This window comes from Phoxinus phoxinus (assembly GCF_949152265.1).
Source record: "Phoxinus phoxinus genome assembly, chromosome: 17".
NCBI lineage: Eukaryota > Metazoa > Chordata > Actinopteri > Cypriniformes > Leuciscidae > Phoxinus > Phoxinus phoxinus.
Window position 1 is genome coordinate 28,362,771 of NC_136892.1, and position 26,652 is coordinate 28,389,422.

The following is a 26,652-nucleotide window of genomic DNA, read 5'->3' on the forward strand; positions in this document are numbered from 1 at the left end:
ACAGCCCGACCATCAACTAATCACAGCTAATTAAATCAATGAGATATTGCTGGAAAGGTAAACACCCAGGCTTTCATTGGAGTTGAGACCCTTGGATCGGTCAGGCCTGGGTAAAGCACGAGTCTGGCGCACGCGGACACACGTGGATGGAGACAGAAGTCTGATATACCCACCTAGAAAATCAAAATTTTCGATTACAATAAAAAAAAAATTGTACATAGTGAGTAAAAGGAGTGTAAATGTGTCATCGCAGCAATCCTAAATTATTCCCAGAGAGGAAGCCATTCGGTCTTTTCCTCTCAGTAAAGGGACATCAAGCAGCAAATGCAGTAAAACTGGTGACAGAGCCACAGCCTGAGAAATGTGTGTCCAGAAAGGAAAACTAGTGTACTGATCACTGCATACTGCAAACTAGTTCAAAGGTTTGAGGTCGGCGTACGTTTTTAATGTTTTTGCTTCTGCTCACCATTCATTTAATCAAAAATACAGTAATATTGTGAAATATTATTACCATTTACAATGACTGTTTTCTATTGTAATATGTTTTAAAATGTAATTCATTCCTGTGATGTAAAAGCTGTATTTTCATCATTATTACTTCAGTGTCACATGATCCTCCAGAAATCATTGTAATAAGCTTTTATAGGTTCCTTTTAAAACAAATATTTTGTAACATGACAAATGTCTTTACTGTCACTTTTAGTCAATGTAATGCATTCTAATTCTTTCAAAAGGTAACTTCAAACTTTTTAACAGTGTATGGCTTTCACATGATCTCATCATGTTGCACGTTGTTAATCTAGCAAGTGCTGTCAGCAATATTTCCTTGGAAATGAGAACTGTTATTTTGCATTTTTAATCCAGTTTTGTGTAAAAACGCCGCAACGTCTGGCAATTTTTTCAAATATTAAAAACTGCATATCAAAAGTCAAATCAAGCTCATTGCATTGTGAGATACAGTACTCCATGCAGTTTGGTCTGTTGTATGAACTAGTAAACAAAGTATCCCATGCATACAGCAAACACTGTGCAGTATGCATACTACATACTTTTTTTTTTTACAGAAGTACTAATTAGTATGCCATTCCAAACATATCCAATTAACTGTAATGGCACAGTTTCAAACCTCTTTTTAATGGACGCACTAAGAGAGATAGAGAGAATATTTGTGGATAAAAAAAAGGGAAGAAGATTTGAACAAGAAAGGGAAGGAATAGGAACAGGAAACAGAATATAAGACAGGAAAAAGAGGGATAGAAGGAAAAGGAGTTCCACGTGTACATTCAGGCAGGAAGCTGTATATCTTCAGCAGGACATGAAAGAAAGACGAGGGGGGGGGGGGGGGGGGTACATGGTGCGGAGAGAGCGGAATAGAGGAAAAACAGCCATCATCCCGACTTTCCATCCATCACCCCATCTTTCTGAGGAGGGGCGGGGGGATGTGGTCACTGGCCGGGACCGCTCAGTATGCTAGAGGTGGCCTGTCTGTCTAGTGCTAGACGTGATGATACAGATAGCCCTACTGTGGTCTGACACACACACACATACTGACTTTTATTCTTCTGTGGAACTAAAAAAAGATGAATTTTTGATAAATATCTTGCTTTCAATGCAATGAAAGTGAATGAGGACTGGGGTGGTCGAAATCCATATGATATGTTTTGTGAAGAGCAGCTGAAAATTGTAATCATATCTACTCACTGAAAATCTTGACATGCGGCCTGGGGGATTTCAGGAGAAGAGTAGCGATGTCGGATTCAAAAAATTGGTTGATCCAATGCACGAAACGGTTTATGAATCACTGATGCTGTTCTCGAATTCAACTCACTGACTCATTCCGACTGCAAAGACAGATTACCAATGAAAAACGGATTAAATTTCACAACGCCTGTTGTATGACTTCAGAAGACTTTAAATATAGTGCATTAATCATATGGTGCACTTTTATGATTATTTAAATATATATTTTTAAAGTACTTACGCATTATTTTTTTATTTTGAAATCTCCAATCTCCGTTGTAATTGTGCGGAAAACAGCGACCAGCGCAGTATCCAGAATATCTCTTCAATTTTTTTATGAAAGAAACAAGGTCATCAAACAAAATACAGGTTTGGAAGGACATTAATAATGACCGAATGTACATTTTTAAGTGAACTATCCCAGTAACACTTTACAATAAGGTTTATTAATTAAATTAACTACTTTAGTTAACATGAACCAAGAATGAACAATATTTCTACAGCATTATTACAATAATAAATGCTGTATAAATATTGTTCATGTTAACTAAAGTAGTTAACTAATGAAACCTTTAATTTCAACATTTACTAACAAATACATTATTAAAATCAAAAGTTGTATTTGCTAACATTAGTTAATGCACTGTGAACGAACAATGAAAGACTGTATTTCTATAAACTAAGATTAACAAATACATGCAACAAATGCATTGCTCATTATTAGTTCACAGTTAATACATTAACTAATGTCAACAAATGAGACGCTCATTTGAATAGTGTTTAAATAACACGAAATAGTGTTAACGCTATCCCTTTAAAGAGGGATAAACCTCAAAATGGAAAAGAATGTTCCAGACTTGAACCAGTGAAAAGGAATCTGGACTGTGGCATCTTTACGAGAGGAAGCTTACTGTATAAAGACTAAATTATGTCGGGACACTACAAAGTCAACTCGGTGAACAGAGGCCACATTGTGCTCTGGGAAACGTAGTTCTCACCCTCGTCTCCCCTGGAAATGACTCGTTTTGTGGCTTTTGAGACTTGGGATTTGAAAAGTCATGGTCGTCTGCCTGAAACCTATGAAAAAAATTGTTTGTGTGTGTAATTAAAGCCATATTACACCATTAGAATACATTAGCTAACATTGCCGGAGGATAGTATGACTAACTAGATGACATGTTATGAAGAAAACATGAGTGGTACTTGCCTGTGGAAAGGTCTGACTAGCAGACCAGAAAGCAAGACCCTTCTAGATCTTTGTCCTTCATTCTGTTTTGCTATTTACCTTTCACTTTATTACCATCTGGTGTATAGTATTCATGTATTTTTGGCCGAGCAGATCTTTCTCTCACTCTCTTTGCTAAGTAGCAGTGTGACTCAGTCACACATTGATGATGAAATTGGTGCGGGTCCACTGGGTCCAAGTTCTGGCAAGAACGGACGAGAAAAAGTGCCAGAAACACGGAAACTTCCCCTGCAGCCAGAAGAGCAGAAAACATTCACACAACACTGTGAAAACAGATACAGACTAACACGAAAACATCCGCGCCTAGTGACCAGCGCTGGACGAGAGACCCCACAACTCTGCTTGAGCTTCACTTGTTTGTTTTGGATAAGTCGACCGTTCAAACTTAGAGATTTAGGACAGATAGCTGGACGACATGCTAATGTATTTTCTACGTTGTCCCAAAAAAAGCTCTAGGCTGATGTCACCCCTCACCAATAGAGAATGTCATCAAATGTCACACATGATTTTCAGTCTATAATTTATGATCCACATAATATGTGCTATTTTGTGTGCTAGACTAAGTGTTTACAAACAAAACAACATTACTAGCTATCAAAGTCCCTTTTCAAGGAAAGTCTGTTCACACGGCGGCCATATTTGCAACGGCTCCGGGCAGCTATATTTGGTGCCCAAGACCAAGTCCTATCTACTTGAATGGGGGAATCCTGAAATCTCAAAAACTGCTTGACGAGCTCGCAATTAAATAACATATTTCAAATCAGCAACCAAATCTGACATGAATTGTCTCATAAATGTTGTTTCTTATGTTCAAATAGAGTTGGAAAAAGCGTATTTTTCAGGCTAGACCAGCGAACCGGCGCTTATAAAGGCAGCTGCAGTGACGCAATAACTTTACCAATTGGTGATTGGCTCTTTTATTTGAAAGGCGGAGCTTATTCCACCAGATTGCAAGTTGCAGTTTAGCCCATTCATAAGTAATAGGAGTGCACCATCTTTGTATATCTATAGTAGCTATTCAGAAGTTCAATCAGCCAATCAGAACACTTTTGATGTTTAATATTTAGCTATATGGAACAAAATGTGACCAATGAGATTCCACGATGGGCGGGACTAACCAGCATGGCTTCTTAAGGCCTGTTTACGCCTGGTATTAAGATGCGTTTTGGTCGATCGGATCACAAGTGGACGACGCTAAATACAGGTGTAAACAGGGTCTAAAACTTTTGAGCTTGTCCACTTTCAACCACTTCCAGAGGTAGTCGAAAACGCATTCGACCGGATTGCTTTTGTAGTGTAAACACTAATGTGGTCGAATGTGTTCAAACAGCCACAAAAGACCGCCTACTATCCGCCTACTGACCTAATGTGTAAACATTTCGTGAAGCGCTCTAGCCAGACAGGATTTAAACTGTCGGCTGAAGACCCAAGTTTGGTTTGAAGACGAAAAACTTACCAAGCACAATGTTCTCTCACCATTCCTGAATTCTAACACGCACTCACGCAAAAGGTCACGAAAGGTCTAGAGATGGGTTATTTTTTATTCTTTGAACTTGAGCAATATATTTTTTTAGAATGATGTGTCATTCGCAGGACCAGCGGTCAAACACGTCCATCTAGCCTAGCGCATGTTAACATAGAAAAACAACGTAAAAGCAGCGCAGCGGAATGAAAAAAGGTGTTATTTGTGAACGGCTTCTTACGGTGATGATACACAGGGCAACTTTTTGAGCAATGTTGCTGGGCAATCTTTCAACCCCCAACCCTTCAACCTCCAAAGCTTTCATTGTGGAGCCTTTAAAGGGAACAGAATAGGGATGATCACTCCGGAATGGAACGTAGTTAGTCTACATATGATTGCTCACTGTGATCAGATGACCAAACAAAAAAATATCTTGGAAATGTCAACAGGAAAAATCTGCAAACTATTTTACTCATGTAATGTGATCTTTTTTTTCAACAAGTAAAAATGTTTTTCCATCAGGAACTGATTAGATCAGGGGTGCCCAATCCTGCCGATGGACTGTCCTGCACAGTTCAGGCTTGTTCGACTTGAACCGGCGCTGCACAGGCCGATCGGTTTATGACATCAAAGTAACCTACCGTGAGAGCGATTGAAAAGCATACGGAGCCGTCTACTCTCTAATCGCTCTCGCGGTATTTTGATGTCATTCACCGATCGGTCTGTGCAGCGCCGGTTCAAGTCGAACAATCCTCTCATCTCCAACCCTAATCAAACACACCTGAAGCAACCCATTAAGGTCTTCGGGATCACTTGAACATTAAAGGCAGGTGTGTTTGATTCGGGTTGGAGATGAACTGTGCAGGACAGTCGGTTAGATGGTTAAACGCATAGATATACATAATAAAGGCTAAATGTCTCACGGCGGAGTCTCTAACGTCATCACCCGGCGGCCATCTTGTCACAGGCAAGCTTTCTGTAAGGTGAGTGATCTGCACGAACACAAATACTCTTATCTCGCTGGAATCTTGATGGATTTACAAACGGTTTGGTCTCTTACAAACGTTATTAACGTGGCTACACTCTAAAAAATGCTGGGTTGTTTCAACCCAATTTTGGGTAAAATATGGACAAACCCAAACATTGGGTTAAAAATGTAATGTAAAAATTTAACCCAACTGCTGGGTTTGTCCATATTTTACCCAAAATTGGGTTGAAACAACCCAGCATTTTTTAGAGTGTATAATTCTGGATGCTTGAACATGTTGAAATATATAATATTATAATTATTCATAAGTACGCAGTGTCATAACTACATCTCTGACGTTTATAGCAAACCAACCCGTTTGAAAATCGGTCGAAAATTTAGCAAGTTATGGTTATTTAAAAAGTACATGCACCATTAAAATACAATGTTACGAGTGAGCGAGCTGACTGTGACAAGATGGCCGCCAGGTGCGGACGTCGACCTCCATTGGCCAGCAGCGCGGACGAGACATCTAGCCTTTATTATGTATATCTATGGTTAAAAGTGTCTCTTTATGGCAGGTAGTTGAAGGGGAGGGGCTAAAAAAAAAATAAGAGGGCTTGATGACGTCAGCTGAAAAGTTATTTCAGAGGCGGAGCAAGTTGTTACACTTGAAACATTAAAAAGAGCAACCTTTTCTTTGGAATAACTGTATTAAGAAAGTCGATAGGGTCAATGTTTTTCACTTTCACAACAACAGCTCTCTTGTTTCACATCACTCTCTCCATCGCTGAAAATCTCATCTTAAAAAACAAGTCAGCTAATTTCACACACGTGTTCGCTTGCACATCCAGCCACACTGAGGATCATTTCTCACCCGGTGAGTCATGCGCTAGATGACGTGAGCGTTCTGGCTGCCGCGCGGCTGTGTGACCCACGTTTGTGGCTTTATGAAGGAGACAGAGAACAGATTGGCTTGTCAGAGGCTCGTTTTCGAGCAATGTTTGGTTTAAGTGCTACATTGTAATGAAACTCAACATGATAGATGGAGTTCGCTGGAGCGGCTGCAGTGCTGACTCATACAGTGGAGAATGTGGAAGGGTCACTGCAAGCCGGAGGAGGAGGAGAAGAGGAGGAGGTTGGGGCCCCAGAGGGCCACAGGGACCCAACATCTGGAGAGCCGGATCAATCTGTAGTGACACCACAATGAGAAGGGTGTGAAACATGAGCCGGATCTGGAAGTGAAAGCTTCGAAAGATTAAATCCAGTCTGACAGTAAATAAATACTAGAGATACTGAAAGAGGTTTAGAAAGGAACAGGAATCCAGCGTCTGTCTGGGCCCGCAAATCTCAAAAACAGACTTGGCCTTGTAAAACTCACACATACACGTCTGCTTCAGTCATTAGCAAAAGGAAAAAAGCTGGAGGGAAAGATTAAGAAATGGAGCATTAGTTACTTCAAACTTCACCCAAACTCTTCTATACAACACTGCACCATATTAAAGCAGTTATTTTAACAATGAGGTACAAGAGGCTGTGACATATTGTGAATAAGATGTCGAGGTTTGGCTCGATAGCGGAACTGAGAATGTTTGAGTAACTAAAGACTTCAAATTTCAAAATTTGCACCTCGAGTCAGACAAAACTGGAATTTCACAAAATATTCATGTTTTTATAAAAGTCAATGCATAACAAAAACGTGCTGTACTTCTGATATAAGATCTATACCTGACATGTAAGGTTATTAGTTGGTCTCTTCTAGTGCTGTCCCGTGATATAGTCTATACTACATATTTTGCAACATCGTATTGACCAATTAGCATTCAAAATCAGAATGCTATGATCCACTTTATCATAAAATTTGTGGTGTATAATTCAAAAGCCTGCAACTGTAACACCACCGTCACGCTTATTAAACTGCTCTGTGATGGAGTGTGAATGCCACCTAGTGGACACTGTACTCAAACACATTTTTAGATCTGGTATTTTTGAATATTAAACTAGTCTTTGGGACAAAGGAATGATCAGAGTACATCATAGTAAAGATTCGGACTACTTCAAACAACAATACGCCACCAATCTAACATTAATCTTCTGTGACTTTCCAAGTGACAATAAATAAAGGGTTGGACAGGCGATTGAACAGTTAAGGACAAGGAAGGAAAACTTGTTTTAAACCATTCAATATACTATTATTATTATTCAAAATATTAGTTTATTAAATTATAAAAATAAGACAATACAGAAAATATTCTGAAATTATAATATTGTAATATAAGTATTTATGAATAATTTTATTTAAATAAAGTATTTATGAATAATTTTATTTACAGAACAAAAGTAAAATTATAATACAAATATTTATGGATGTCTTTCTTTGCTTTCAAAATCAAAAAGCTTTTATTTTGCAGAGACCTTAAATATAGCTCATGAAGTGCTGTCATAACTACAGTATCCAGGCATGAAATAAATGCATTTTAAATTAATCAAAAACAGCATTTTTTCCTCATTGGATTCCCGCTGGTCAGGTCTCGTCTCAGGTCGGAAAATATGGAAATCTATATAAATACGTAAAAATCCCATCCCTGCTTAATAGTATTTTGTATGTATAGCATGCACAGTATATTCTATACTGTATGCATGGAATACCCAATATTTGTCAATTAACCAGTGTATCCCAGAATGCAATACACTTTCATTTCTAGCGAGGCAAATAAAGCATTGGATTTACACAATTTTATAAAAAGTGTAAAACAACTGTTATGAGAATAACAATAAAAATATCAAAACATAGAATACTACAGTTTATGTAATGCATATGGTTTCACATCATAAAGTATAGTATGAAGTAAACAATACTCTACTCCAACTAGCATATTTCGAATAATTTCCAACACAGAATCAGAAGGCTATGATTTTTGTGGTTTATATTTTTCCATGGCAGAAACATTTTTGAAGCAAATTAATTTAGAAGAAAGCATTTGTGTGCGGATGAATCATGCACAATAAGACAGGGACTTCAATTTAAATACCATGCGGTTTTTAATGTCTGCTTTGAAGAACGTTTTTTGAAAACATACATAAATGACTAAAAATACAGTGAACTGAAAGTTTATTCGTTTTCTTAATGGTGCTGCATAAAAAGTAACAGATATATATTACACAAATCTTTATTTACAAAACAAGGTATTTATGTTTTGAACATATCAACATATTTACAAGAGCACATGTAAATATGCGCAGCCATCTACTCCAGTGTTTAAAGAGGACGCCACGTCTGCATGTTCACCTTCTTTGTGTTGGGATGACTTTATTTCCGCTGGTGGCCACCGGGATGAGAAGTTTCCGATACTCGAGCGGAAGATATTTCTCTATCAGTATATTCACAGGCGTACCATCCGTCACGAAGCCCTGCCTGAGAAAAACAACACAAACAGTCAGTCGAGCATGCTAAACATAGCCAATATGACTCCAAGGGGGGAAAGGCTGCTAAAGTGTACAAAAACAAGTTATATTGACCTATTATGCCCTTTTTCAAAGTCTTGATTTTGTTTTTGGGGTCTACTAGAATAGGTTTTCATGCTTGAATGCCAACGGCTTCGAGCGCGTTAAAAAAAATGTCACGCCCTTTATCATAACCGCGAGTTTCAACACTACTAGTTAACTCAACTAGCCTGGCAAGCCAGACTTACATCAAGATGTTTAGTCTGGCAACTCTCCATAGACGTGGCTTAATCCGAGGGGCGGGATCAACGGTTGTCTCTCAAAATCCCTCTGCACGTAATAGGATAGCGCTACAACCAACCAGAGCAACAAAGATCCGGTCCAGCAAAACTCCGAACACTTCTTCCTTTTTTAAGAATGACTTAAGTGCCGTTCTTTGCTCGTTTCTTAGAAAAAAACTTAACTCCAAGTCCTCCAGAGTCGCGGCCAAAGCCGATTCGAAAGACCGCTGTTCTCCATCCGCAGCCGCCATTCTTTGTTTTCAAGTGGCAGCCGTCGCAACTCTGTCGTCATATGTTAAGCCCGCCCCCGCCTACTCTATACACGACGTGATTGGCCTGACCCAATTTAGGTTTTTGCAGCTAGGTGGTCTATGGAGAGTTGCTAGACTGCCCTGGCTGCAAAATACATTTTGCTGCCGCTAGGGTGCGTCTAGATTTCTAGGCTATAACTCAACCAGAGCTCACCCCTTCCTTTTTTTGCATGTACTGGGTGATAATTATTTAAAGGAGGAATGTTGTGATGTGATGTTGCCAGAAAAAATGTCAAGAACAATGGAGGCGTTTCAGGGAGTTCAGAAACAGTGACACTGATATAGAGAATAACTCCCGCTGGAGGGACTTTGTTCTTTGTAACTTTGCAGACCTTTTTCATGCTCAAAAAGCAACATTACACACTAAAGAAAGGTGAAAAAAAAAAAAAAAAAAGCATAATCCTCTTTAATGTTTACCTTCTCATGAGGAGCTCAAAATCTTCAATCTCAATAGTTTTCCGTTTGGCATGAGTAGCGTATACATCCAGATCATCTGCTAGCCGTTCAAAGTACTTCTTAAGACTAAGGAATAAATAAATAAAAGCATTGCAGGAGACGTAACTTCAAATGTTCATGCTGAATAATGAAAATAACCCTTATTTTAGCACTTACAATTCATTAACGACAGGGAAGACGTCGCCGGCCACTTTGGTCTTGGCGAAATGCTTGAATACGCTCATGACGTAACTCTTGGGGAGAACATTAACCCCCGTCTGACGCTTCTTTCTGGGGGCTCGTTTGGTAACCTGAGGGGGACTGAGATAAATGGGTTTTAAATCTGCATTAGGATACACTATAAAACAGACAAAGGGAAGAGGACTGTTGTTGGTAAATACCCAGCATTCACTTCTTTAAGGACTGTGGGCATGGCCTGCGCACTAGGACTTGCGAACACTCTCCTCTGTCTTACGAAAGCAGGAGTTTTCATGGACAGTTCTGAAATAATGAAAAATATAATTAATGCGAAAGTAAATTAGCTGAATCGGATTTGCAAGGTTCTTTTTAATGATTCGATAAAACTGACTCTTACAAAAAATGTAAGAAAACATTTAACAATCTCTCTCTCTTGCTCATATATAAATAAAATGTATATACACACACACAGAGAGAGAGAATTTCATTATTTTAGTACAAGAACAAGGGCATCTGCGCATTGGTTGTTCACTGAAACCAGTTCACTGAAATTATCAATTCAAATGAACCTATTTGCAAAGAAAAAATGCAAAACGAAGACATAAAAAGTGTGAAAGTGGAAGTCACCTGCACTTAGAGCGTCGTCGTCATCATCATCATCGTCCTCTTCCTCCTCCTGAGGTGGTGGTTCAGGGCTCTGATAGGCTGGCTCAGAGTCCATCATCTCCTCCTCTGATTGGCTCACTTCCTCCGGGGCATCATGATGCTCTGCAAGCTCGGGCAAATCTTCCTCAGCCAGACGCGCCTCACGTTGTGATGACCTCCTCTGCTTAAACGTCGTGACATCTGCCAACGGGCTGCCCGCTTGTTCTCTTTCTTCATCTGTAACGTCCTGCAAACTCTCTCTGTTCCCGTCAACAAACTCCAGATGATCTGAACAGAAACACGTTAGCTTTTCAACCTACAAAAAAACCCTCTGAAATTATCAATTAATTTTAGTTTAGATACTATTAAAGAACTGCCCACTTAAACAGGAAGAGACATTCCTTGTAAAGCAACAGAACACAGTTTGCGTTTTAACGTGACATTTTGGGGGAATATAAATGTGCAATTTCTGTTTATTTAACCGTAATCAAAATTTGATGCCAGGAACCTCACAATCTTTAGCAAACACAACAATTATTGGTTGATATTCAAAAGTACATTCATTGATTAGCATCCAACATTGATAATTAGAAATGTTTCTTGAGCAGCAAAACAACATATTAGAATGATTTCTGAAGGATCATGTGACACTGAAGACTGGAGCAATGATGCTGAAGTCAGCTTTGCATCATAGGAAGATATTATTTGACAGATTAAATATATATATATATATATATGAAGAGTTCGGTTGCAAAACGCGATAAACGCCATTTTTTGACATTTGGATTTTATTATTGGAAATCACTGTTCAGATGTACCTTAACCTATGTGTGAATTGCTGCCATTAATACGATTTAAAAATGTACATTTTAAGCCTACTACAAAATTTATTTTTTCACAAAACGCAATATCCGCCAGCCACTTTTTACAAAGTGCGATATAGGCGGTTAGGCTGCTGCGCGAGCTCAGGCTGTCACGCGAGGAGAGAGTCACCGCCGGTGAAGTGCTCCGAGTTTGCTCAGTGATTTAACGATAATATCTAAACAAAAAACATATTTTTAAAAAGAGGATTTAATAGGCTAACTAAGAAACGTTTACCATTTAATTGTTTATACTGTAGGCGAGCTGTCAGTCACGTAGGCTACGTCACTGATCAACAGCTGCCTGTCAGTCAGAGAATCAAAGCTTCAGAGTCAAGCTAACGTTATGGATTTCGATTGGAGCCGGTCATTCCAGCTGCTGTTGGGAGAAAGAGGAAGGCATCATTTAAAGAAAATCATCAAAGGGAGAAGACCAAACGGGCAAGGCATTCAGGGGAGGGAAAACATCCAAAGATTAATTGTGGTCATCGTACGACACACACACGCACTCACGCACGCACGCGCGCACGCACACACAAAACATTGATTCACTAGCTTTTCTTAATGGCATTACAGTAGTAGAATATAGCCTAAGGTGGATATATAGCGTTTTGCAAAAAAAATAAAATAAAAAAATAATTATGTTGTGTAGCCTATGTTTTGGCCAAAACTAACTCAGAATCTTATTATTATTAATCAATCTTTGTATATACTATTCCATATATTTATGATGTATTGTTTTTTTAACCAATTTAAGATGTTTGACAATGTTAAGATAAATAGGTTGCATTTTGGCATGGTTTTTGACTTATTTATGGACATAAAATTAAATAAAAAATATCCTGGATTTGAAGAATATTGTGTCCCTGGCCTTTACTGAGCTCAAGTAATAGTTTAATGTACAAAAAATTGTGAATGAACTTGACTGTTGATGTCTTAAATAATAATGTCAAATAACCAACATTTCTCAAAATGGATATATCTCGTTTTGCAACGAAACTCTTCATATATATATATATTAAAAAAATATCCTTTCCGACACTAAACTCATTTGAGCCTTTAATAATCAGGTAGAACCTTGTGATTGTCATTTCAGGAAGTCTCATTGTTCTCACCTTTCTCTCTGGGATTCAGTCCAGCTCCGAAACTCTTTGTGACTCTAGTGGAGGCTGGAACTCCCGGGACAGCTCCTCCTCCCTCCGAGCGGTGAGCTCTGCGAGATATTCGCTCTGGATGATGTGATGCATCTGGGTTCTCTTCAATGTTCTCATCTTCAGCTTCCTCACCCTCTTCATGCTCATCTTCCACAACGTTCTCATCGTCAACTTCCTCCTCCATGTTTTCATCCTCAATTTCCTCCACGTTCTCATCCTCAATTTCCTCCACGTTTTCCTCCTCAACTTCGTCCTCATCCTCAACTTCCTCCACGTTCTCATCCTCAACTTCCTCCACGTTCTCATCCTCAACTTCCACAATGTTCTCATCCTCAACTTCCTCAACGTTCTCATCCTCAACTTCCACAACGTTCTCATCCTCAACTTCCACAACGTTATCATCCTCAACTTCCACAACGTTATCATCCTCAACTTCCACAATGTTCTCATCCTCAACTTCCTCAACGTTCTCATCCTCAACTTCCACAACGTTCTCATCCTCAACTTCCACAACGTTCTCATCCTCAACTTCCTCCTCCACGTTCTCATTCTCAACTTCCACAATGTTCTCATCCTCAACTTCCTCCACGTTCTCATCCTCAACTTCCTCCTCCACGTTATCATCCTCAACTTCCTCCTCCACGTTATCATCCTCAACTTCCTCCTCCACGTTCTCACCCTCAACTTCCACAATGGATTCCCGATCTTGTAGCTCCACATCCTGAGATTCAGGAAGTGATTCTGTCATCGCCTGCGTTGGAGCAAGTACAATATAATCTCCAGGACTCAAAAAAACATCATCTCCTGCTTCTTGTGATGAAGGCACCAACTCTTCCTCTTCCTGTGACGGTCCTACTGTCCCGTCTTTTTTTGAGTTGATGTAAAGCTCTGTGACATCACTGAGGCCGAGCGTGAACTTCTGCCATGAAGAATCTTCAAGAGTTTTTCCATCCTGAACCACAGAGTGATCTAAAGGACAGAGAAACTATTTAACATACAGACCAAACAAGACGGATGCATAATATCAGACTCAGTGTATATTAGGGTTTCACAATTTTGGGGGAAAATGTGATGTGTGATATTTCCAATAAAGCTTGCCATTGCAATTTAAAATGAAAAAAAGAAAGAAAAGAAAACCTCCAGGTTTGCTGTGTTTATTTGTAGGGTGGCACAATTTGGCCATTTTTTTTTAAATTATATGTCAATATGACTATAATAATAGTAATAATTATGTAGCAATAATTAGTATTATTACTACAACTACAAAAAAGCATTATAATTTTATTTTACACTACAGTACAAATGTAAAATTACAGCACTAATATTTATGGCTGCCTTAATTCTTTTTTAAACGCTAATCCATCAAGCTTTCATTTTTTGTCGGAAAACCGCAGGGAGTCCTTAAAGCGTATTTTGTTGACAACTGCTGGTTTATAAGTTCTTCTAAAAAGTTTGGGAGGATTGATGGTGCATGTTGCATTCGCATATGCACGTTATAAGCGACCCAAACTCAGCAGATGCAAAGATGCCGTTGCTAACCGAGCTGCTCTGAGACACCAAAAAACGTGTAAACGAATGCTTCACTCTGAAACATGCAGAACATACTATATTTAAATAAATTGCAGCCATTGAGATTTAATGATCATATTAAGGCATATCACGATTTTGGTTTTATTTCAAATAATTGTGCCCCCTTAGTGTATATAAACCTTGTTTCGGGCCCTGCTCCAAGCATCTCTGAACAGCCTCGTCAAATGAATCCATAGACGGCAGCTTCCGATTGGACACCTTCCGCTGGAGCCCCGCCCTCTCAGAGCGCTTATCCACAAATGGGGTCTTCAAGGTCAGGTTCAGCCCGCTGACAGAAAATAAACTTTAATTAATCACACTCAAAACACCTCATCATCTCTTACATCTTACAATTCAATGTCAACCATGTAGTTCCCATATAGTTCCTAATTATGTTAATAAGTTAGCAATTTTATTTACTTTCCATTGCCGGTTTCAGTGACCAGGCCAGTCTATTGGAAAATAAAGGACAAAGCATTTACCTCTTTGAGCCAGCAGACAAATCCAAATCATGAGATGTATCTGGTTTCTCTTGAGGGCCATCACCTCTGTGAGAGACGTGAGAGACATGCGAGACGTCCTCTGTGTTGTCTGAGAATGTAGAAAAGGGTTAGATGAGACCATTCCAATAAAGTATAGCCGCGTTTCCACCGAAATTACCCGGAACAATTTGTCCCAGGAACTTTTTTCCCAGGAACTTTTTTTGCCCCAGACCGGTTGCTTTCTGCGTTTACACCGCGGTCTAAAGTACCGGGAAGATTATAAACTGCGCGCGTCTGCTCCTCCCAGTCTGCGACGCACAGTTATCAGTTTTGAGCGCCACATTTATAATAAGTATGGAGGAGATTAAAATTGTGCTGCAGTTGTGTTTGTGATGTATTGCGGACATGAATGTGAGATGGCTGGGACGAACGCGCAGAAAATTTCCTGTTACACAAATACGTAACCTCGTCGTCGGTCCAGCTGTGTTTTAAAAAAATAATTAAATTCCATATTTGCAGACGGACAACTCTCGCGCATGAAGCCACGAACCGCAATAGATTTTTAAAAATGCCGGTTAAAATAGAATGCTGCGTGGAATCATCCAGTCAAAATGCGGCGTGAACACAACCAATCAGCACGTTCAGCGCACAAGTCCAACCCCCGAAAGTTCCTGAACTTTGAAAAAGTACTACCTCGCCAGCAGGGACTTTCTGAGGGGGAAATATTTACCCGGAACTTCATTTAGACCCTGGTTCCTGCGGTGTAAACACACCGAGTACCAGCCCAAAGTTCCTAGTTCCTGGGGAAAGTTCCCGCGGTGGAAACGCGGCTTATGTTGCACATGTGACAAATTAAAATTATGTGCTGATTGATATTCCACTATATATGCAGTACTCCTGTTTTCAATTCAAAATAGTCTTGATAACAAAATCATACAACAGGTGAGAATGAGTGAAGCACCTGGAAGTTGATCGAACTGTCTCTCAAACGCGGACACACTGAAGGCACGCTGTGGTTTCCTGCGGCTCAGTCCTCTGACCACATGTGTCAGGGGTTCAGTGTTCAGAGTCAGATCAGACAGCTCCACTCCAGACAGGCCTTCACTGAGGAAAACACAGACATGTGAACACAACGTGCAGAGAACTACAAGTACATGAGACTGAAGAGTTACTAACGTTCTCTCTCCGGCACTGGACACACTGGACTCGGCTGGATTCGGTTCTGCTATTTGCAGTGCAGGCTGACCCGACATCAGAAGTGATGCTTCAGTCTCTGAAACACACACACAAAAGGGCGAAACTTTAAAAAAAAAACTTTTTTTTTCTGCTTCAAATTCGTTTTAAACTACTAATGCAAACATTTGGGCTGGTGAAGCAAATTTACCGGTAGTAATATTTGACACAAAGAAGATTTTGCTAAATGAAATCTCATTAGAGTCACATTAATAACATCATCTTCTGATTATTTAGGTATTAGATATAATTACAGCTAAGCATTAAAAACTTGAGTGTTAATTATTTAGGCTACATAAAAAAAAAAAATGTAGTACATATTATTGTAAATATTAATTATGTTAGTCATTAATAATTATAAAATTGTAATTAAGCAACTGGATAACGGTGTATACTGAAGCATTCTGAAATAATGTGTAAACTTACAAACACAGATCAAATGAACTAAATACTACAACTAAAAGGAAAACATGAACTAAAACTTCAAAAAAACTAAAACTATTAAAATGAATTTCGTTGATTTGAATAAATCTAAAATTACGTAAATTAGAAATAAATTAAAATTTTAAATGTTGCCTTGGCAATTAACGGAAATAAAAGTAAAAAAAAAAAATCTTTAATTAATAAAAATTACAAAAAGCACATACCGGTAATAAAATTACTAAAACTTAGTTCTAAAATTAAAACTAAATATATATAAATGAAAGCGAATTAAATTAAAATATAACTAATATTTGTACTTTCCATGGCTTTTCCATGTTTGAAAATGAAAAATTCCCTGATATTTCCAGGTATTCCTTAGCAATAAAACCTCAGACTATATCTCTCTATTAATACACCCATCGGTTTTTCTTGACATTTATCAGTTCATTAAACTGAAACCTTTCCACTCACCCATCTGAATGATTCCTCTGAGCAGACCACGAGTCGTGATGTCCTCGTCGTACAGCGGGGACGGGGCAGGAGGGTCCGTCTTTGCCACCGTTGACCTCCGGCGTTTAGGTGAAGGGAGGGGTGACAGAGAGGCACTCTGGAAAAAAAAGAGGAAGGTGTTCAGGATGTGATTATGTAGAATATGCAGTTGTATATATAATAATTTATTAAACACCACACGTACCTCATGGAGCTTCTTCTTGAGTCTTTGACGTAAGGCAGATCCAGGACTCTCCAGACCAGGGGTATTTTTCACCCTCATGCTCCGCCGTACACTGGTTGAACTGAAACAAATAACAAACATTGAAAAGCAATACAAAACGTACAGAAAATTATATATATAAAATATACATATACACGGGTATGGGTATATATAACATTATATATATCAGAAAGTTATTAGTCCAAGGAAGTTTTGCATTGTTGTCTAAGTTAATGTTAAGTTAATGGCTATAATTCACAATTTGTATAGTTTTAAAAGGTAATGCTAAATAGAAAATTAATACAGACTTAACCCACAACCAGTATACAGATAGTAACGTTATAACTTTTCACTTATAACGTTTTTGTATTTAGTTGTTACCCAATTTACTCAATTTGTTTATAAAATGTATTTGTGTGAATAAACCAATTACGTAAACTGATTTTAAAGCAAGCAAACACATATACAATTGGGCTGGAGATTTTATATGTTTATAAAATGTAATTTAAGTGACATTTGAAATAAATGTAACGTTAACGTACCTTCTGGTTACAGGAGACCTGGGTAACTCTGTGTGCAGGACTCTCCTCAACAAAACCCGAGCAGATATGTCCTCTTCTGTTGAATCCATCGTTTCTTATCGTAGTTTATCACTAAATGAAAGATTTACAACCGCTAAAAACCCTAAACTACTTTAAATTGAAATGAAACAACAAAGAAAAACATCGTCGACTCCATACGTCTGAGGTTTGAAAAAATGGAAGTCACACTCCCGCTCGTTCGTTTAAGTGAATCTCGCGATATTTTGTCGCTTGCTTTCATTGGCGGTGAGGTTTACAGCACTGTAGTACCAGTTTTATCCTCAAGGTGGCGCACGACAACAGCGGTTCAGAAACCTGAATCCTCCATTGAGCTGCATTCAAATCTCAGTGCGATTTGTGAAGTATAATAAATTTGATAGCCTACCTAATATACATATTGAAAACATTTCCATTAATCTATATAAACTGATTCAAACTTTCTAGAAAAGACGAATATAATTGCTTCTAATAGAGCATTGTATTAACCATAGAATGGGGTAAATAACACGTTAATTACTACCGAGAAAAACTGAGTAGTTTTGAGTTTGTGTTCTGCATCATGCATTACTAGCCTATGTGCAAAAATATGCCAATAATATGAAAAAAAAACTTGGTTAGAGATGCCACGAAGTAAGTGGCAATGCCTTAACCGTATGTGTGTTGAAGGCCACTAGGACCTCTTCCATCCTTGTCAAGGGGAGTGCTAACCTTCTCTCCTTTCATACAACACAACTGACACGTGGTTTCTCAAAGAATATATAGGGGAAAGTGTGCCTGTAATTCGCAACAACGGTGACCAGTTTAAAAATAATATTTTTTTACCATACGTTATATATCACATATCGTTGTGTATACCTGTTTACATAAACGTTACACGCGTATTAGTTGGATTAATGCTTGATTTATGTTTTTAAAGGTTGTTTATGCGATCCCGAGGCGCCTTGCATGGCTTTCTCATTTGCATCTCGCATCTGCCGACCAATCATAACGACGCGAGAGGATACGTCACAGACTCTTGTCCAGGAAGTAAACAGTAGAGACCATGCGGTATAAAAGACGAGACGCGGGAGCAACAAGGTATCGTCTGTCTATCATTAACTAATGTGGAAAACCGGATCTTTGTACGTTATTTATACAAGTAGTTTTATGTTCTGAATGATTGTGCAACTTTGTAAGATTGAGTTGAGAATATTTATCTCATTTTTTTTAGACTGATAGAAGAACTAAACGTCTGTCGCGGCCGGCTGATTGATTGAAACTCGTGTGTTGCAGAAACATAACCCGAGACAAATGGAAGGAATGGCGGAAAGTGTGAAGCGTGTGCATGAGTATGCTCAACTCACTCCCGAAGAGGAATTAAGTAACGTTAGGGATTGTTTACCACTTTCAGAAACCCCGACTAACAGCAGCCCTCTTCCGAAAATGCGACGGGTATCTGAGCCCTCAAATATGGATATACTGAAGGCGATCGAGAGGTTGGGAAAAAAGCAAGATGGTATCATGGAGAAGTTACTGGAAATTGAAAGGACTGTTACATCCAATTCGACCCTAATATCCGAACTTTTCACCAAACTTGATTCGATTAACGATAAAACGAAGAGAGCTGTAACGTTAGTTAAAACGGACGAAGTGAGTGTTCAAGTAGAGACTGTGATCTCTGAAAACAAACAACTGTGGGAAAGAGTCGACGAATTGGATGATGTCGCTTATAAAAGACGCTGGAATTTGAAAATGTCTGGTATTCCGGAGGAGGCTGGAGAAAATGTGAAAATGATCGCAATGGATCTTTTCTCTCTTGTCTCGCCGGGATGTTCTCCAGACGTCCATTGACGTCGCACACAGAATCGATCCGAGGCGGATTATTGTGCAGTTTTTGTCACGCACTCATCGAAATCGCATCTGGTTGGACGCAACAAACACTGACATCCTCAAACAGAAAGGCATCAAAATAACAAGATCTGACACGACAGAGTAAACTTGCGGCCGCTGGTAAAAGTCAAGCCAGGAGAGATGGAAAGAAGACTAGTGAAGGATTTGTGAATCATGTTAACATTTGCTCTTCTTCATCCTTTTGAGTATTAAAAAAGTGACATTGAACTTTATCTTCATTCTTCAAGCACGGCTGTTACCTGTTTGCAAAGATGGTGTCTTTTTTGTTCTCACATGGCATAATGCATTAGTTATTTTATAGATTTTTATATTTTCAAATTCTAAGCCATTTGATAGGTTTTGTACTTTGTTCTTTGCTCGGTTACAGGGCAGATTGTTCTTTGTTCTCATTCGATGTCTTTTAACATTTCATGTTTTTCTCTTAATGTTTGGGGGATTCGTGACCTTACAAAACTAAGTCTCATTTTTATTTTGTAATTCTAAAATAAGAGGTTTATTTTCCACAATAAACTCATTCTAGTGTTAATGATGAGCCTTTGGTCAGCACAGTGTGGAGGTAAAACTTTGCACATGAGTCTACTCGTTCATAATTTTATTTTACCATCATTTTACTGGTAAAATTCTTGAGTCACATTTCTCTTTAAATGGCAGATTATTTTATATATATATATGGCTTTAACAGCTCTGATTTAAACCATATTGTTTTCCAATCTTTGACTACAAAACTGTTTGCTTTAAAGGTTTAGTTCACCCCCAAAAAAATTATTCTCCCATAATTTACTCGCCCTCAAGCGTATAGGTGTATATATGACTTTCTTCTTTCAGCCAAACACAATCGGAGTTATTATATTTTAAATCATATGTCATGCGTCGTCACACTTCCAATTGCGGAAGCCAGTACTTATAGTTCATGTAGTTTTAAATATGGATATTTTCTTACAAACAGACTTTGCTTCAGGCCTTTTTTAACCCCTGGTGCCATAAGGATTACTTTTATGATGGATGGATGTGCTTTTTTGGCCTTTAAAATCTATTCACTCCCATTATAAAGATTAAGCTTAGAAAAAACAGGATATTTTTTTATATAACTCTGATTGTGTTTGGCTGGAAGAAGTCAGTCACATACACCTATAGGATGTTTTATTATGAATTGCTAATATTTGTATTAATACTAGGGCTGTAACGATTAATCGAAATCCAAAATAAAAGTTTGTGTTTACATAGTATATGTGTGTGTATTGTGTATAATTATTTTGTATATATAAATACACACATGCATGTATATATTTGAGAATTATTTGCATTTATATACTGCATATATATTTTTATATGATTTATATTATATATAAATAGAAATATTTTATATATAAATAACACATTTTTATTAAATATATACATGCATGTGTGTGTATTTATATATACAAAATAATTATACACAATACACACATATATTATGTAAACACAAACTTTTATTTTGGATTTCGATTAATCGCGATTAATCGTTACAGTCCTAATTAATACATGTTTATAAAGTTAAAATTGTCAATGTTTAAATCATTTACCCTACTTTAGTGGATTAATTTTGTTTTGTGTAAAAAGTATAAGGTCATGCAAGTAGTTTCATATTATGCATACATACACGTTTTTTTGTTTTGTTTGTGAGGACATTGCATAGACTTCAATTGATTTCATATCCGGTTAATGATATTTTCTATGGCCTAACCCAATCCCTACCTCTAAACCTACCCATCACAGGAACGTGCAAAACACTACCGGTAGATGTAAATAAAAACATTTTGGCCGATTGTAAGCCTTTTTAACTAAGATCAGTAAAATGTCCTCACTAGTCAGTTGTCATAATATTTCACTATAAGTGTGAGGACATTTGGCCCTAACACATATAGACAAACCAGTACACACACACTCACACACACAGATGCACTGAGACAATATTGCTTTGATTTTCCCCTCTATCTTTAATTGGCACAATTAACACATACAAAGTATTCAGTGCTCCAAAAACACAAGCATAACAAACAGAACACAAAGACAAAAAGTGCAAAACAAACATTTGGCAGACCCCACCAAACAAGACCAAAAAAAAAGTTTAATTCAATTAGCAAAGCAGAGAAAAGAAACTGGGATGTTTTTATTAATCAAAATTTAAAAATAGACTCTTACCATGGATTGGTAGTTCACTCTTATTTATAGACGTGTACGTATAGATATACATATATATATTTATATTTAAAACTCTGATTTGGGAATGGTGTTTTGAAGCCCCAAACAGAGCAGGATAGGGGCCGAGGGCAAATGTTTCTTATCACTGATAGGCCGAATAAGACAGCTGTGTGTGTAGATGTCATATGGTATAACAGTGCTGAAAGGATGAAATGTTAAAGTTGTTTTGTTCTTGAAGAGAACCAGAGCACTTGAGACAGTGTGTATGTTCGGAAGACGGACGTAATGATGCTTTCCTCTTTAAGATGTTGTTCTCCGCTTTTCAAAACCTTTTCTCAATGATCACACATTTCCATATTTATACTGTAGGTTCGTCGATAGCGAGTCAGTCAGTTATTAGGAGATGCTGCTCAATTCATTCAACATAAAAATATCAATTCATCAATAAGCGCTTTATTGAACATAATAAAAGCATTCAGCATTAAATAGCAGATTTGTGGCATGTGCGAATTGTCATTTCCATGATGCTGCCTGTAGAGATGTAGATGTTTTGGGCTTCAAACCTACTTAACAATAAAGAGAAAATAAAAAATATCTAACACCTCTCCTGAACCCAATATGACTGTGAATTTAAAAATATATCAAAAGAAAAGTTAAAATTATTATGTGCCTCAAGGATGGTGAGTAGTCAGTGGAAGATGATGCAATTAAAAAATATTATCTCTTCACGACAGACATTACAGAAAGAAAAACTCCCCTTCGTCAAACCACAGTGATTACATTAAAAAGAAGAAAAAAAATCAGTTGAATTCAAAACCTCAAGCATGGAGTCCATTCTTCAGGTTAAGACAACCATACAAATGCCAAACACAGATCACATGATGCATGTTAAATGTCTGGTTAACCTGTACATTTGGCTCAGAGTACATTTAAACCCCTACGTGTGTATATATATACCTTTTTGCCAAGGTAACCGAAACCGGCCAATGAGGTTGCGGTATTCTCGGCTGGGTTCTCCACAGGGTAAAACCATGAAGGCATGAACAAAACAGCTGTCACAATAAATACATACCCATATCAACAGGACATTAGCATATTCATGTGTGTAAATATAGCTCCTCCCCTGCCTGACGACAAAAAAAAAAGCTCACGCTCGAGCATGACGATTGGACGGTGAAGCTGGTGAAGGAAGTCGTTAAATGAATGAAAATGTGAATCACTGAAGGGACGTTAGATAAAAATGAGTTAGAAAAGATGGCAGACAGACAGAGTATTAGTAATTGCACTGGAAGGGCGGAGACAGAGGAGGTGCCAGGGCAAGCAGACATGCTATTGGCCAGTGAAGCCCCGCCCCGCAGCTGTTATCTTTGGGAGGCGGAGTCAAAGAGTCTAAAGGGGGTGTGGCCTGATAAAGGAGACAGAATGTTTGACGTTATGAAGAATTCTATTGCTGCGTTCGGTTCAACTCGGCAAAAATTCAGCTTGAAACTTGGAAAAGTGCAACAGAAGGACACTTAAAGACATTTCACATCATACAAACAAAGCGGGACATGTGGTTAATGTTAAACAAAAGCTTTTAAGCACATAAAATGCAATAAGTTCCTACATTATATGTTTTTAGCGGTGTAAAACATAATGTTGATATTCATATACCTGTAAAACATATGCTTGCTTCCCCATTTTGTTTCTTTATACACTACCGGACAAAAGTTTGAAAAAATTATGTGTTTTAAATATTTTTGAAAGAAGTCTTTTAAGCTGAGGCATAAAAATACAATAAACCAGTAATATTGTGAAATATTCTTCACATGATCCTTCAGGAATCATTCTAATATCCTGGTTTACTGCTCAAGAAACATTTCTGATTATTAACAATGTAGAAAACAGTTAATATTTTTGTGTAAAACGTGATACACTGCCATTAAAAATGTATGGTAATTAACATAAAAAAAAAAACTTTTATTCAGCAAGGACACATTAAATTAAATCAAAAGTGACAGTAAAGACATTTGTATGTTTGCAAAAGATTTGTTTCTTTCTATTTTTCTAAGAATCCGGAAGAAAATACATTAGTTTCCACAAAAATATTAAGCAGCACAAATATTTTCAACATTGATAATACTAAGAAATGTTTCTTGAGCAGCAAATCATCATATTATACTGATTCCTGAAGGATCATGTGACACTGAAGACTGGAGTAATGATGCTGAAAATTCAGCTTTGATCACAGGAATAAATTACATTTGAACATATATTAACAGAAAACAGTTATTTTAAATTGTAATAATATTTCACAATATTACAGTTTTTACTGTATTTTTAATCAAATAAATGCACCCATAAGAGACTCAAAAACATTTAAAAATCGTAATTATTCCAAACTGTTAGTGTGCATCATCTTCCAAGCATCAAGATGTAGATGTCAAGTAGGAATACGGACAGAACGCAGCACTGAAGTGGTACCGCAAATTCAGCTCCTTTTACAGACCACGTTCCCAGTTCAGGATAGGTCAGGGAATCGGAAGCAAGACCGTTTTTCAAGCTGTTAAAGACGAAAACACACACACACACATACATACACACACACTCATTCGCACCAGGCTGAAAGAAACGTTAGAGCCGTTCAGCAGCGATGAAGAGCCGTAAAGCAAAATGATAAATGTAGATCATATTCACCTCATTATAAAAGAACAGACAGGTAATAAATCTAAATGTCATAATATTTCTCTGATTTGCTGTTAAAGTTCCTCTCTACAGCAGGAGAATTTAGGCCGAGAGGTCTCTATAGCCTCTTCTTTCACTGTTCCTCTCTTTATTTTGTGTCTGTCTCTCATCTGTCTCACTCTAGGGCGGTTCATGGAGGGTAGGCTGTAGTTTTCCTCACATGTGGCTGCTGTTTGCCCTGCACCACTGAGTCCTCCTTCCATACTTTACGAATCTGCAGTCATACAAACAAACAAACATATGAAAAACAAAAGAAAAGACATGTTAGACTTGGTGAAGTGATGAATTCATGCCCCCTATGAATGGCTTTTCACGCTATAATTAAAGGGATAGGTCACCCAAAAACAATATTTTGATTTAACATCATCATTTACTCACCCGCAATATTCGAAGATATTTCGAAGGATGTTTGTAACCAAACAGTTGCTGGTCCGCCATTGACTTCAATAGTTTTGAAAAAATAAATACTATGAAAGTCAATGGGGACCAGAAACTGTTTGGTTACCAACATCCTTATCATCAAATATCTTCTTTTGTGTTTAACAGAAGATAGAAACTCATACTGATTTACAACAACTTTGTGAGTAAATGATGACAGAATATTTCATTTTTGGGTGAACTATCAACTTTAACCCTGTGTTATATACTTTTTATGTCATTTTTATCCATGGGTTAAGCAACATTTCATGCCAGTGTTATTGTAGAATTATATATATAGTATTAGGCTATAGTGTATATTAATATTTTGAATTAGCTTTTATTTTTATGTTTTCAGTTAACATTTTAATTTTAGTTAAAGCTTAAGTAATTGTTATGTGTTTTGTAATTTTTATTAGTTTTCTTTAAAAAAATTTTTTTAGCTTTGATGATAATTTTTTATAGCTTTAGTCATTTTAGTACATCATCTTTATTTAGATGCCAAGGCAACATTTTCATCTAATATTTATATTTGAATTTATTACAGCTTTATTGCAATTAAAGTGCCCCTATTATGCTTTTTCAATATTATAGTTTCAGAGATCAAAGTGCAGATCAATGGGAGTTATTGTCTCCTAAAAGAATGAATCAATACTTGTTACTGTACTGTTCATCATTACAGTTCGTATAACTGTGTATCAGCTGCTGAGGAAGATCCAGAGCTGAAATTTAGATATGGTAATGGATGTTTCATTTCTGTGCACAAATCACAACAGACTGGACCATCTGACCAATCAGAGCAGAGTAGACCAATCACCACAGACTGGACCATCTGACCAATCAGAGCAGAGTAGACCAATCACCACAGACTGGACCATCTGACCAATCAGAGCAGAGTAGACCAATCACAACAGACTGTACCATCTGACCAATCAGAGCAGAGTAGACCAATCACAACAGACTGTACCATCTGACCAATCAGAGCAGAGTAGACCAATCATAACAGACTGGACCATCTGACCAATCAGAGCAGAGTAGACCAATCACCACAGACTGGACCATCTGACCAATCAGAGCAGAGTAGACCAATCATAACAGACTGGACCATCTGACCAATCAGAGCAGAGTAGACCAATCATAACAGACTGGACCATCTGGCCAATCAGAGCAGAGTAGACCAATCATAACAGACTGGACCATCTGGCCAATCAGAGCAGAGTAGACCAATCATAACAGACTGGACCATCTGACCAATCAGAGTAGAGTAGACCAATCACAACAGACTGGACCATCTGACCAATCAGAGCAGAGTAGACCAATCACAACAGACTGGACCATCTGACCAATCAGAGTAGAGTAGACCAATCACAACAAACTGGAACATCTGACCAATCAGAGCAGAGTAGACCAATCATAACAGACTGGACCATCTGACCAATCAGAGCAGAGTAGACCAATCACCACAGACTGGGCCATCTGGCCAATCAGAGCAGAGTAGACCAATCATAACAGACTGGAACATCTGACCAATCAGAGCAGAGTAGACCAATCACAACAAACTGGAACATCTGACCAATCAGAGCAGAGTAGACCAATCATAACAGACTGGACCATCTGACCAATCAGAGCAGAGTAGACCAATCACCACAGACTGGGCCATCTGGCCAATCAGAGCAGAGTAGACCAATCATAACAGA

General features: G+C 37.9%; 2 protein-coding genes and 1 long non-coding RNA gene across 13 annotated transcripts in view; all 3 read right to left on the reverse strand.

Moving 5' to 3' along the window:
• Positions 1 to 1,715: 1,715 nt before the first annotated feature.
• Positions 1,716 to 3,542, reverse strand: LOC306984505. Its single transcript, XR_013794557.1, has 3 exons — positions 3,489 to 3,542; positions 2,739 to 3,455; positions 1,716 to 1,841 (listed from the first exon to the last, which is right to left on the reverse strand). It is a non-coding gene; the product is annotated as an uncharacterized lncRNA (long non-coding RNA).
• A 4,893-nt stretch (positions 3,543 to 8,435) lies between these two features.
• cenpt (centromere protein T) lies at positions 8,436 to 18,473 on the reverse strand. The gene is made up of 13 exons (XM_079586987.1): positions 17,705 to 18,473; positions 17,145 to 17,244; positions 16,922 to 17,057; positions 15,971 to 16,067; positions 15,756 to 15,898; positions 14,795 to 14,903; positions 14,453 to 14,601; positions 12,705 to 13,712; positions 10,712 to 11,017; positions 10,288 to 10,387; positions 10,064 to 10,207; positions 9,869 to 9,973; positions 8,436 to 8,830 (listed from the first exon to the last, which is right to left on the reverse strand). The coding sequence occupies exons 1-13, from the start codon at positions 17,791 to 17,793 to the stop codon at positions 8,701 to 8,703; spliced, it is 2,616 nt and encodes an 871-aa protein (XP_079443113.1). The 5' UTR covers positions 17,794 to 18,473; the 3' UTR covers positions 8,436 to 8,700.
• Positions 18,474 to 21,585: 3,112 nt separating this feature from the next.
• Positions 21,586 to 26,652, reverse strand: part of fnbp1b (formin binding protein 1b) — an 82,191-nt gene continuing 77,124 nt past the window's right edge. For 6 of the 11 annotated variants that reach the window (XM_079587188.1, XM_079587190.1, XM_079587189.1 and 3 more), the window contains one exon: positions 22,252 to 24,752. In XM_079587188.1, coding sequence (XP_079443314.1) covers positions 24,745 to 24,752 — 8 coding nt within the window. In that variant the 3' untranslated portion in view covers positions 22,252 to 24,744. Of the gene's footprint in view, positions 24,753 to 26,652 lie in introns of all 11 variants that reach the window. The other 5 variants (XM_079587184.1, XM_079587183.1, XM_079587193.1 and 2 more) reach the window with 1 other exon arrangement.

Excerpts from the sequence above, each read along its gene's own strand:
- cenpt (XM_079586987.1), bottom strand. The coding sequence starts at position 17,793 with ATGGATTCAACAGAAGAGGACATATCTGCTCGGGTTTTGTTGAGGAGA. Across the intron at positions 13,713-14,452 it reads GGAGCAGGGCCCGAAACAAG|ATCACTCTGTGGTTCAGGAT; the intron begins GTTTATATACAC and ends TCTGTCCTTTAG. Across the intron at positions 10,388-10,711 it reads CGACGACGCTCTAAGTGCAG|AACTGTCCATGAAAACTCCT; the intron begins GTGACTTCCACT and ends TCATTATTTCAG.